This window comes from Mustela erminea, chromosome 3 (genome assembly GCF_009829155.1).
Source record: "Mustela erminea isolate mMusErm1 chromosome 3, mMusErm1.Pri, whole genome shotgun sequence".
Taxonomy (NCBI): domain Eukaryota; kingdom Metazoa; phylum Chordata; class Mammalia; order Carnivora; family Mustelidae; genus Mustela; species Mustela erminea.
The window spans coordinates 135,285,543-135,298,981 of NC_045616.1; the positions used below are offsets into that span (position 1 = coordinate 135,285,543).

The 13,439-nt window shown below is 40.1% G+C and overlaps 1 protein-coding gene across 9 annotated transcripts in view; it reads left to right on the plus strand.

Annotated features, from left to right (window-relative positions):
- CPLANE1 (ciliogenesis and planar polarity effector 1) overlaps positions 1 to 13,439 on the plus strand; it is a 138,718-nt gene that overhangs the window by 98,957 nt on the left and 26,322 nt on the right. For all 9 annotated transcript variants that reach the window (XR_004284242.1, XM_032337574.1, XM_032337579.1 and 6 more), the window contains 2 exons: positions 3,659 to 3,888; positions 12,185 to 12,269. Coding sequence is in view for 8 of the 9 variants with exons in the window: in XM_032337574.1 (XP_032193465.1) it covers positions 3,659 to 3,888; positions 12,185 to 12,269 (315 nt within the window). In the remaining variant the exon portion in view is untranslated. The remainder of the gene's footprint in view (positions 1 to 3,658; positions 3,889 to 12,184; positions 12,270 to 13,439) is intronic.

Sequence of the window (13,439 nt, forward strand, 5' to 3'; positions counted from 1 at the left end):
GGTTACATCTAGCCAAATGTCTGTGGGCTCCCTGGGCTGTGCAGTCAGTTGAGCATCTGACTCTTGGTTTCGGCTCAGGTCATGATCTCAGGGTCAAGGGATCGAGCCCTGTGTGGGGCTCTGCACTCAGTGCAGACTCTGCTTAAATACTCTCTTCATCTCCTGTCCCTGCTCCCCACACTCTCTCTCTTGTTCTCTCCCTTTATCTAAAATAAATAAATCTTTTTAAAAAATGCCTATGGGCTAGTTTCCCTTCATTTTCACACCAGTCAACTTTTGAAATTCTGCCATACTGGAACCAGATCCATCTCTCCATGACCCCTGAATATCTTTGGCCAGCATTTTAAGTGACCATAAGCTAGCTACAGGTTAATTTCCTTCATTAGATCAAGTCTATTCAATGTTTTGGAAGATCATTCTCTAGGGAGACTGGTTACAAATATATGTCAGTGTCCCTTATTAAAGAGAACAACTTTAAAATGCCAGTTTAAAAAGATGTGTTTCATATTTTGAAAATAAATTCCATTATGGTATTTACATAATATACCATAAAGATTCAGAATCTTGTTACATAATAGAGTTGAATGGGATTTGTATTATAGAAAAAGGTTGGGAGAAGGAGGGACAGATTCCCTAGGTATTTAAAACAAAAGCAAGACAAATAATAAATTCCTACCTTTAGTGATACTTGCTCACCATTTTGAATGATAGTAGTTTCCTATTTTAGAAACTATCTCCAATAGGAATGCGTTCAGCTATTAATAGCAAGCAGAGCTTTGCTGGCCAGAGGAAGAATTTTTCATCAGTGGAGCTCAGTATTTAACCCTTTAGGTGATTTTTCCTTTTTTTTCTCCCCCTATTAGTCAGTGGGAATAGAGCAGATTCTCCAAAGAAAGGGAAGCTATTTTCATTATGTAGGTAGACCATTCTGGATTTTGAACATGTCCAGCTCTTTTGCCAAATTTTCTCCTTGAAGTTTGTATACAAAATTCTCTCCTGAGAATGACTAAGGGAGATACTTCAGGCTCCCGAAAACAGGAAGGACAGATGGTAAAGTACTGTGAGAGTCAAGCTGAAAAAGGTAAGGCCAAGCGTACCTGACGAGCGTGATCAGTAGAGCATGTGACTCTTGATCTTGGAGTCGTGAGTTTGAGCCCCTTGGGTGTAGAGATTCCTTAAAAAAAAAAAAAAAAGGTAAAGCCAGAACAGTTAGTGGAAAGTGATACAGTGGCCATTGCCTGCATCGCAGTTTGACATTATCCTGTCATGGGAAACCTCACACTAGACTGGGACTGAAAGGTAAGAAGCACTACCTACACTTGTTTAGTGAGTCACATTTTTCAGAGTATTTTATTGCACAATTCAGTCTTCACAAAGCCTCTCTAAATTAGGTAGGTCAGGCATCATACTCCTCATTTGACCAACTAGTCAATAAACAATCAAGGACCAGATCTTGGAACTTAAGAAGAGTGTAATTAATATCGGGCTCTCTGCCTGGGCACTCACCTCGGGGAGGAAAGGAAGGCATAGAAGCAGAGGATTATGATACAGCATGGGAAGTGCTTTCGAGGTGGTATGGATGAGATTCTTGGGAAATGCAGCATCTACTCCATCTCTAGGGAGGATGGGACATTTATCCCCATTTATTCCACTGAGACACCTCAGTGGAATCTTTTTTTTTTTTTTTAAAGATTTTATTTATTATTTATTTGACAGAGAGAGATCACAAGTAGGCAGAGAGGCAGGCAGAGAGAGAGAGGAGGAAGCAGGATCCCTGCTGAGCAGAGAGCCCGATGCGGGACTCGATCCCAGGATCCTGGGATCATGACCTGAGCTGAAGGCAGCGGCTTAACCCACTGAACCACCCAGGCGCCCACCTCAGTGGAATCTTAAGGGGAAGTGGGACTTAGAGAAAGGTCACACAGAGTGAGAGACTAAATTGTGCAGTGATGTGGAGGTTCGATGGAGCCTGCAGAGGCTGAGAGAATTAAAGTTTGCTTGGAGGCAGTGAAGTGGTTTTGTTTGTTTGTTTAAGACAGCAATAGATGAGCTAGAGAGGGAGACAGAGGAAAGACTGAATGGCATTGTCCTTATACTGAGGCCTTTGAACTTTTACGATGAGATATTAGAGAAACACTGAAGAATTTGAGGTGGGAAAGGAACAAAATCACATTTGTGTTTTAAAAGATCCGTGTGGAAGGTGGACTAAATAGGGGTAAAATAGAGATAGAGATGTTGTTTGGGGTCCAGCTATTGTGAAAGCTTCAGCTAACCAATGGTAATAGGAATGGAGATTTTGGTTGGTAATCATCAATATTTGGTGTTACTTTGGATCTGAAGGAAAGAGAAGAACCTTGAATGATTCTCTGGCTTAGGAACACATTGAATGAGAACTACTAACTGAACTGGGGAATCCGGAAGTGGGAGAAAGTTGGAGGGACAGAGTGATGAATTTCAGTTGATAGGCTTTAGGAACAACCTAAATGAGATACCCAGGACATAGGTGGATTTAAGGGCTGGCGCTCATGAAGATGCCATGTGAATCTGAGAGTCATCTGTGCATTGGTGACACCACCCAGGGAGAATACGTAAGTGAGAAGTGAGCTGAGACTGACACCCTGGAAGTGCTGATGGGTCGGGCGGGGGGGTGGGTGGTGAAGAGTAAAATGACAAGACAATGAAGAAGGAAGAGCAATAGGGGGAGGAGGAGACCCAGAGCCTGGAAAAAGAACACATTTTTAAAAGCGTTTGAGGGGTGCATGGGTGGCTCAGTCATAGGGCATCTGCCTTTGGCTCAGGTCATGATCCCAGGGTCCTAGAATCAAGCTCTACCTCAGGTTCCCTGCTCAGCAGGAAGCCTGCTTCTCCCTCTCTCTCTCCCCTGGCTTGTGTTCCTTCTCTCATTCTCTCTCTGTCAAATAAATATAAAAATCTTAAAAAAAAAAAAAAAGTTTCAAATTTGGAACAAGGATCAATTGAGTTTAATAGTTGGGAGGGTCATTGGCTTCGATACTGGTCTTGGGAGGTTTAATGATAGCTTGAGATCCCACGTAGAGTTGGTAGTGGCCCACAGTAGGCCTAGCTTTTACTATGTGACATTGGTGGTTTTCAAGTAGAGTTTTAAAACAGTCAAAAATAGGGGCACCTTGGTGGCTCAGTCAGTTAAGTGTCTGACTCTTGATTTCTGCCCAGGTCATAATCTCAGGGTCCTGAAATCAAGCCCTACACTGGTCTCTGTGCTCAGTGGGAAGTCTGCATGAGATTTTCTCCCTCTGCCTCTCCCTTCATGCTCTCTCTCTCTCTCACTCACTTTCAAAATGAATAAGCAAATCTTTAAAATAAATAAAAAGTAAAAAATATTAAATAATGTTGCTTTTTAATGAAGTATGTTTTTATTGCAGAGGGTAAAGTATCATTCAAACTGCCTTGTGTGTGGAGTTTTGTGGTAATAGCAACACTGTTATGTATTCTTATCTTACAACAGACAGCTCTCTGAAGTCGAGAAGCTGAAGTGTTATTTCTGAGTGTATTGAAACAGATTTGGAAGGGAAGGTTATTTTGACTTAAAATGCGGTCTTGAAAAAAATTAGATCATCAGCATTTACTTCTCCCTTAATTCTACTGAATTCTAATATTGATTACCTTTATTAATATTTAGATATGCTAAAGCCAGATTTTCAAGTCAAAAAACAGAACTTGAAGTCAGCTGCTGCCGAGGATGACCCGCCATGGGAGCTCCTGCAGGATGTGTCTGCAGCTCGCCGCCTAGAGCATCTCACATCTAAGCTTCAGGAAATTGATGAACAGCTGTTAGCAATACAGAACATTGCTGAAAACATAGAGCAGGATTGCCCCAGATACAAACTGCTAGATCGACATTGTGATAAGGTAGACTGTCTTTATTTTAGCTATTCGTTTGTTACTGAGTTATTAGATTTGGAATTTGATGTGATTTTAGACATTTGGTTTTTCAATATAATAGGGGTTTTTTTTTAAGCTAGGGTTTCTCAACCTCAGCATTATTGATACTTGGACCAGATAATTCTTTGTTGTGGAAGACTTGTCATGTGCACTGTAGGATTTTTTTTTAAGATTTTATTTATTTGACAGGGATATTTGATAGCATCCCTAATCTTTACCTGCTAGCTTTGCTGTAATAATAAAACAATGTCTTCAGGCATGGCCAAATGTTCTCTGGGGAGCAAGATAGCCCCCAGTTGACAACCACTGCCTTAAACTTCTAAGAAGTGAACCAGTGCTTCCTACCAGGAAAAGAAATATATGAGTTAGAAAACAAGAATGTGGTTTTAAATGAACCCTGCTCATAATTGAGTATCATTTTCTTCAGCAGGACTTTTTTAACTTTATAAAATTCTGTTGTCTTTATATTTAGAATTCTCAGTTTCTTTTAAATATTTTATACAATGGGAATAGTAGTCCTTAGACATTTTCTGTATCTTTAAAAAATACGTATAAGAATGAGATTATTTATGTGTATTGATATATCACGGTAGTTAGACAAATAGGAAGTCTCAAATATGAATTAATTATTTTTCACAAACTCTTTTTTTAGGAAATAAAATTTACATAAAATTAAGATTAGGGAACAAACAGTAAAAATACCTTGAATGTGTTAAAGCTTTATATTGGGAAATGCAAATTGGTCTGCAGGATAAAAATTTCATCATTGACTTTCCTAATAAATATTCTAGGTTGCTAGCTGGCTGATATTTTAAAAGATGCGTTTATTAGGTTTATAGTACTTCTTTAATTCAAACATTTAGCACATATTAAAAAGTTAAGATTAAACAAGTGAAATCACAAAGAAAAAACATGAGGTGGGACTACTATTAAGTAATGATATTATGATGTTTATTTAATTGTGTCCTTTTTGTTGTTTTTAATCCAGACTTAGATCTAGCACTTCAAAATAAGTGTTAAGTGTTAGAGTCATCTTTGGAACTCCTTATTCCAAGGAATCACTTTCAAAATGGCCTTGTGTTCTTGTATATTAAGCATATCCAGAGCCAAATATGTCTTGATCCTGGCTTGCTCCAGAGTCCCAAGAATGGTTTTTTCATCAATAAACATTTATTAAGCTTCTGCTAAGTTTTGGGAATAGAAAGATAAATAAGACATACATAGTCATTACTCTCAAGCAGCTTAGAATCTAACAAAAGAAGATAGCTGTATATACCAGTAAAAACATATGAACAGGGTGCGGTGAGAACACAGGTACACAGGACAGGTTGTGGCTGGACAGGGAAGCTATAGCATCAGTGATGCCTTTATAGAGGTGACTCTGGAGTTGGTAATGAATTGATATTCACCAGTTAGGTAAGGAAAAGCTGATGAAACATTGCGAGGTAGAGGTTGATGATACTGGGCTTTAGGACATCTGGCAGTAAAGGTAGGTAAGGGTAGATAAGTGATGATGGAAAGTATTGTTTGCTATGTCAAGTGATTAGGGTTTTTTTCTATACTATAAATAGGCAGGAGGGAACCACTGAAGAATTTTGGGCAGTGAAGTGGTGTGATCAGATGCTCTGGCAACAGCAGCGGAGATGGCAGATTGGAGAGGTTAAGCCTGAGGACAGGGAGGTGGTTGGGTCACAATGGTTCTAAACTGGCTGCTCTTTAGAGTCATCTTGGGAGCTTGTTAGAAATACAGAGTTGTGGGGCGCCTGGGTGGCTCAGTGGGTTAAGCTGCTGCCTTCGGCTCAGGTCATGATCTCAGGGTCCTGGGATCGAGTCCCATATCGGGCTCTCTGCTCAGCGGGGAGCCTGCTTCCCTCCCTCTCTCTCTCTGCCTGCCTCTCTACTTACTTGTGATCTCTCTCTCTCTCTTTCTGTCAAATAAATAAATAAATAATCTTTAAAAAAAAAAAAAAAAAAAGAAAGAAAAGAAATATAGAGCTGTGGGCCCAAACCCTGAGATTCTGATTTTAAGTAATTCTTTGGTGGGACCCAGTAATTTGTGTAATTAATATGCTTCGTGAATGACTCTTATGCAGCTAGCTGTATACTGCATTTACTGATTGATGTTTGGGACTCACTGTATACCAAGCTAAGAAGTAATGATAACCTGAACTTTAGGATTGGAGTTGGAAAAGGATGTAGCAGGACTCAGAGGGTGATTGGCTCTGAAAATGTGAAAAAGAATAGTTTCACAGTGGTATCTAAATTTTGAGCCTGGGTAAATGGTGGAGTCACTTTCCAAACCAGGGAAGAAGAAGACCGTGTGTTTTGGGGGAAGAGAAGCACAGTGATTTTGGTCAGAAACATCTTAAATTTGGAGTATAAGATTAGTAGCAGTTGGATATATGCTTCTGGAGCTTAGAAGCTAGAGTTGGGTTGATGGTACAGATTTTTAGACTCCTTACAAGGAAGTTCAAATCATAAGAGGGCTCTCACCCAAGGAGTATACACTGAATGAGGAGAAAAAGAGGGTAAAGGACAGAATTCTGTGGATGCATGAACTTTTAAAGATGACTCGACAATAAAGCTTGAGAAGGAGCATTCTGAAGTAGTTAAGAGACTCAGGAGAAAGCAAAGCAAAGAAAGAGTCTCATGGAATTTCCACAGGGGAGATGTAAAGATGGTGGAGGAGTAGGGGACCCTGTTTCAACCTGTCCTCTAAACTGAGCTAGATATCTACCAGATCATTCTAAACACCCATGAAATCACCCTGTGGTGTAAGAAGATATATCTGGAGCTCTACAAGCTGAATATCTCAAGCGGGGAACTTTGATTGGTAGCAGTGGGGAAAGGACGTTAGGACAGCCCCCCAGATTGAAACCTAGAGCTGCAGGGATGCACGTGCGAACCGGGGGCGACTAGTGGTTTTAGAAGCACAAAAAGCAGAGACATGCCTGGACCTGGAAGCAAGGGCTAGCAGAGCTGCTATGGGTGTACAACCCAGAATACTGTGTTTTTTAGCAGTACAGACAAAAATGGAGACAATGTGGCCTGGAGAACTAACTGAAGAACAGACTGTGATTTCTGTGTTCTGAGAGAGAGATATGGATATAGTCACTTCTACTCTGACTTTCAGAAGAGATGTGGTGGAAAGCTGCCAGGAAAAGCTGCCAGAGCACAAAAGCCCACCAAAACTGGTTTTCACTGAGCCCATTTCCTCCCTACAGGAGGCAGGGCAGCTTTGCCCAAACAGGGTTGCCTGAGTAACAGCAGGACAGGCCCCTCCCCCAGAAGACAGTCTGAAAGAACAAGAGGCCAACAACCCTAAGGTCCCTATAAAAAAGGTGCATCCTGTTTGGGTTGCAGTCAATCATTTGGACTCTATACATTCCCTCAACCACCCGTCAACAGAATGACTAAGAGAAGGAACCCCTAACACAGGAAAAATTCAGAGACTGTGACCTCTGCCACAGAATTAATGGATATGGGTATAAGCAAGATGTCAGAAATAGACTTCAGGATAACAGTTATGAAGACAATAGCTAGGATGGAGAAAACCATTAATGGCAACATAGATTCTTTAAGAACAGAAATGAGAGCTGATCTGCCAGAACTTAAAAATGCTATTATTAAGATCCAATCTAGATACTCTAATGCTAGGGTAAACGAGGCAGAAGAACAATTAGTGATCTAGAAGGCAAACTGATAGAAAAGAAGGAACAAGAGGAGGCCTGGAACAAACAGCTTAAAATCCATGAAAACAGAATTAGAGAAATAAATGATGCTATGAAATGTTCCAGTGTCAGGATTATTGGGATCCCTGAGGGGGTGGAGAGGGAGAGGACCAGAAGATACATTTGAGCAAATCATAGCTAGGAACTTCCCTAATCTGGGGAAGGAAAAAAACATTCATGTCCTAGAGGCAGAGAAGTCCTCTCCCAAGATCAATGAGAACAGACCATCTCCACGGCATGTAATAGTAAAACTCACAAATCTTAGAACCAAGGAAACCATCTTAAGGGCAGTTAGGGGCAAGAGATTCTTTATGTACTGAAGGAGGAACATTGGAATAGTGTCAGACCTGTCCACAGACACCTGGCAAGCCAGAAAGGGCTGGCAAACATATTCAGGGTACTAAATGAGAAGAACATGCAACCAAGAATTCTTTATCCAGCAAGGCTGTCACTCTGAATGAATGGAGAGATAAAGAGCTTCCAGGACTGGCAGACACTAAAAGAATATGTGACCACTAAGCAAGTACCACTAAGTCCTGCAAAAAATATTAAGAGGGGTTCTATAAAAGGGGAAAGACCCCGAGAGTGATACTTGTATCTATAGAGACAATCTGTAGAAACAAGGACTTGACAGGCAAGATGATGACAATAAAATTATATCTTTCAATAATCACTCTCAACGTGAATGGCCTAAATGCTCCCATAAAATGGCACAGGGTTGCAGAATGGATAAAAAGACAGACCCATCCATATGTTGTCTACAAGAGACTCTTTTTGAACCTAAAGATACATCCAGACTGAAAATGAAAGGACAGAGAGCCATCTTTCATGCCAATGGACCTCAAAAGAAAGCTGGGGTAGCAATTCTCATAGCAGACAAATTAGATTTTAAGCTAAAGACTGTAGTTAGAAATACAGAAGGGCACCAAATCATTCTTAAAGGGTCTATCCAACAAGAAGATCTAACAATTGTAAATATCTATGCCGCCAACATGGGAGCAGTCAACTATATAAGCCAAATGTTAATCAAAATAAAGGAGACATATTGATAATAATATGTTAATAATAGGAAACCTCAACACTCCACTCTCAGCAATAGATCATTTAAGCAGAAAATCAACAAAGGAACAAGAGCTTTGAATGACACTCTGGACCAGGTGGATCTCATAAATATATACAGAACATTACACCCTAAAACAACAGAATACTCATTCTTCTCAAGTGTGCATAGAATTTTCTCCAGAAGAGAGCACATACTGGATCACAAATCAGGTGTCAACTGATAACGAAAGACTGAGATTATTCCCTGCATATTCTCAGACCACAGTGCTTTGAAACTGAAACTCAATCACAAGAAAAAGTTTGGAAGAAACTCAAACGTTTGGAAGCTGAAGACCATCCTGCTCAAGATGTTTGAGTCAACCAGGAAATCAGAGAAGAACTAAACAATTCATGGAAACCAATGAGAATGAAAACGCATTGGTCCAAAACCTATGGGATTCGGCAAAGGATTTCCCCCAAGGGGGAAATACATAGCCATCTAAGCCTCTCAAAAGAGTAGAAAAATCCTGAATACACAAACTATCTTTACACCTTGAAAGACCTGGAAAATCAACAACAAATTAAGTCTAACCCATATAGGAGAAGGGAAATAATCAAGAATAGAGCAGAGATCAATGAATTAGAAACCAGAAATACAGTAGAACCACCACACCAACGAAACTAGAAGCTGGTTCCTTGAAAGTATTAATAAGGTCATTAAACCACTGGCCAGACTCATCCAAAAGAGAAGAGAAAGGACCCAAATTAATAAAATTATGAATGAATGGAGGAGAGATAATGACTAACACCAAGGAAATAGAAACAATTATCAGAAATTATTTTCAACAGCTATATGCCAATAAATTAAGCAACCTGGAAGAAATGGATGCATTCCTGGAAATCTATAAATTACCAAGACTGAAACAGAAAGCAATCAATAACCTGAATAGATCAATAACTAGTAACGAGATTGAAGCAGTGATCAAAAAGCTCCCCAAAAAAAAGAGTCCAGGACCTGATGGATTCCCTGGGGAATTCTCCCAAACATTCAAAAAAGAAAAAATACCTATTCTCCTGAAGCTATTTCAAAAAACAGAAACAGAAGGAAAACTTCCAGACTTTCTTTGAGGCCAGCATTACCTTGATCCCAAAACTAGGCAAAGACCTCATCAAAAAGGAGAATTTCAGACCAATATCCCTGATGAATATGGATGCCAAAATTCTCAAGATCCTAGCTAGGATCCAACACTACATAAAAGGATCCTAGCTAGGATCCAACACTACATAAAAAGCATTGTCCACCACGACCAGGTGGGCTTATCCCTGGGATGCGAGGGTGGTTTAACATTTGCAAATCAATCATTGTGATAGAACACATTAATAAGAGGATAGAGAAGAACCATATGGTCCTCTAAATTGATGCAGAAAAAGCATTTAACAAAATACAGCATCCTTTCTGATTAAAACTCTTCAGAGTATAAGGATGGGGGAACATTCCTCAATTTTGTAAAATCCATTTATGAAAAACCCATAGCGAATATCATTCTCAGTGGGGAAAAGCTGAGAGCCTTTCCCTTAAGATCAGGAACACAGCAAGGATGCCCACTCTCACCACTGTTGTTCAACATAGTACTAGAAGTCCTGGCAACAGCAATCAGACAAAAAAAAGAAATAAAAGGTATTCGAATTGGCAAAGAAGACGTCAAACTTTCTCTTTTCGCAGATGACATGACACTTTATGTGGAAAACCCAAAAGACTCCACCCCCAAATTATTGGATCAGTAATTCAGTACTGTGGCAGGATACAAAATCAATGCACAGAAATCAGTTGCCTTCTTATCCATTAACAATGTAAGTGTAGAAAGAAATTAGAGAATCAGTTCCATTTACAATAGCACCCAGAACCATAAGATACTTCTGTTAACATCGCCCTGTCAAAAGCAAGTCATATGGTCACACCCGGCCGCTAGGGGGGCTGGGAGCTGGAGTCTTTATTCTGGTCAGCTAAGTCTCTAGATAAAAATCATTCACTTCGTGGGGTGCCTGGGTGGCGCACTGGGTGAAAGCCTCTGCCTTCAGCTCAGGTCATGATCTCAGGGTCCTGGGATCGAGCCCCATATCGGGCTCTCTGCTCAGCAGGGAGCCTGCTTCCTCCTCTTTCTCTGCCTGCCTCTCTGCCTACTTGTGATCTCTCTCTGTCAAATAAATAAATAAAATCTTTTAAAAAAAATAATGATGTACTATATGGTGACTAACATAACGTAATTTGTTAAAAAAAGGAATTTCCACACATCTGTATCCATTAGATAAAAGGACAGCTATGCATGTTGTGATCTTTTCAAAAATATACATGCCAGCCCTGCTGAATCTGGGGCAGTAGGCTGGGGACAGAGGAGGAGCCAGTGGCTTGGCAGCGGGGAATGTGTAGATCACACACAGACATTGTGATAAAGTTCCTAAAAGCTCTGTTACAGCTCCCCTCTCACCCAAGCCTTTTAATACTAGAGGATAGGGACCTTGCCTTTTGCTTGGTAACATGGCAGGCATTCAATACATGCTTATTTAATGGTTATCTTTGCTCTCTTGGTTTTAGATTCTGAGAGTAATAAGATCCCATTTATATAATAAAGATTATCACCTGAACGAATACCTGAACGAATAATAGTATGCAAGCCTAGGAGACGATTTCAAAGGAAGAGTTCTCAAAGGAAGGTTGATCAAACTCTATAAGTATTTAGTCCACTAAGGTGACTACTTTGAAGGAACTAACACTGATTTAAATGAAAGATTTTGGGATATTGTTTCACAATGCTCTCATCCTATTATAATGCACACATAAATACAAAGATTTTGACTTATCTATTTTAATTAAGAGAACAGACTTTAAGGCTGGAAGAAACAGAGGAATAATTGTGGACAAGCACCGACTAGGGGCTTCGAAGGCCTCAGTTCAAATCCATGTTCTGCCGCGAAGAAAGTCATTGAATCTCTCTGGGTCCTGTTCTCTCATTTATAAAATGAAAGGTTTTGTCTAAATGGTAGCTAATGTTCCTTCCCAATCTAAACTTAATACGATGTTGTTTTCCTTAAGATGCCTAAATGATTAAATCATTTAGATTACAAGTAAGTAAAAATTTGCTTCTCTTCATCCATCCCCGCATTTAGCTCTTACTGGATTTAGTCACATTTCTTTCATTGTCACCCTAATATTTAAAAGGTACATAACCCTAATATTTAAAAGCTTATTTAAGGGGTGCCTGGGTGGCTCAGTGGGTTAAAGCCTCTGCCTTCCGCTCAGGTTATGATCCCAGGGTCCTGGGATCAAGCCCCACATTGGGCTCTCTGCTCAGCAGGGAGCCTGCTTCCTCTCTCTCTGCCTGCCTCTCTGCCTACTTGTGATTTCTGTCTGTAAATAAAAGCTTATTTAACAATATTGTGAAATTATCAAACTATAAAATTTTTAAGTCATTTTGTTGTGTGTTTTTCTGTAGGTCGAACCTGAAGATCACATTGAATTGTCTTCTAGTCCTGAATCTGAAAGAACATTGGCTTCAAAAGCCAGTGGCATTTCTGAAGGTCTGTGTGTTACAGGTGGGGGGGGGGCGGGGGGGGCGTTGGTAGAGGAGACTGAAGCCTTGCTTTGAAAGAATAAGCATTGGCCTTTGAGAGCTACATAACTAGGAATAGTTTTCATTTGTGAGCTGAAGCCCACAGTCCCTTGTTAGATTAGGATTATTCTCGTGATAATGTGATTGGCTCCCACTCAGGCCATTCCCCCACACCCACCCCACCCCAGAAACCAGTGCCCAGCCTCCTAGAGTGGGGCACTGCCCACCACACGCTTGCTGAGGGCTGCACAGAGCTTGTGTGTTGAGGTTGCTGTTTGCCCCTGGTCAACTGCAGAACTGGAATTTGAGGCTCTGGTTAAATGGCCAGGCAGTGGTGCAATAGAATATGTTTGTGTTTCTTACTGAAAGAATGAAATTAGGGTAGTTACTTAAAAAAATTTCTACTGTGCCTATAGTTGTTTATCTCTACATTCTCTTTAATTCAGTCTTGTCAGCAACTTAACAGTTTTCTATTTTTTTTTTTAAACAGACTTTGGTTTGATTCTGTCATTTAATTTTCTTTTTCATAAATTTCTACCCCTTAACTCTATTATTTCTTCGGTTTTTGAGGGCTTAAACTATTGACTTTTTCCTGACTTCATTCTTTTTTTCTAATATATGTATCTGAAGCTAAGCATGTTCCTGCAGGGACACAGACAAGTGTTGATGTGTTCTGGCGTCGTTTTCATCTAGTTTGTAATTTGTATTAAGATGTCTTCTTTTGCTCATGAAAGGGATTTTTAACTTATTAATATTATGCGGTTTTGACTATATTTTTAACTTACTCTCATTTTCATTGCATTTTGATTAGATGAGTGTATGATAATAGCAACTTTTAGATGTTCGTTAAAATTTCCTTTGTGGGGGTGCCTGGGTGGCTCAGCCGTGAAGTATCTGCCTTTGGCTCAGGACATGATCCCAGGGTCCTGGAATCGAGCCCCGCATCGGGCTCCCTGCTCAGCAGGAAGGCTGCTTCTCCCTCTCCCACTCCCCCGGCTTGTGTTCTCTCTCTCGCTGCGTTTGTCTTTGCCAAAGAAATAAAATCTTAAAAACAAAAATTTCCTTTGTGGCCTGGGATGTATAGTTTTTGTAAATGTTTATTTGGAAAGAATATGAATTTTCTGTTGTTTTGTGTAGT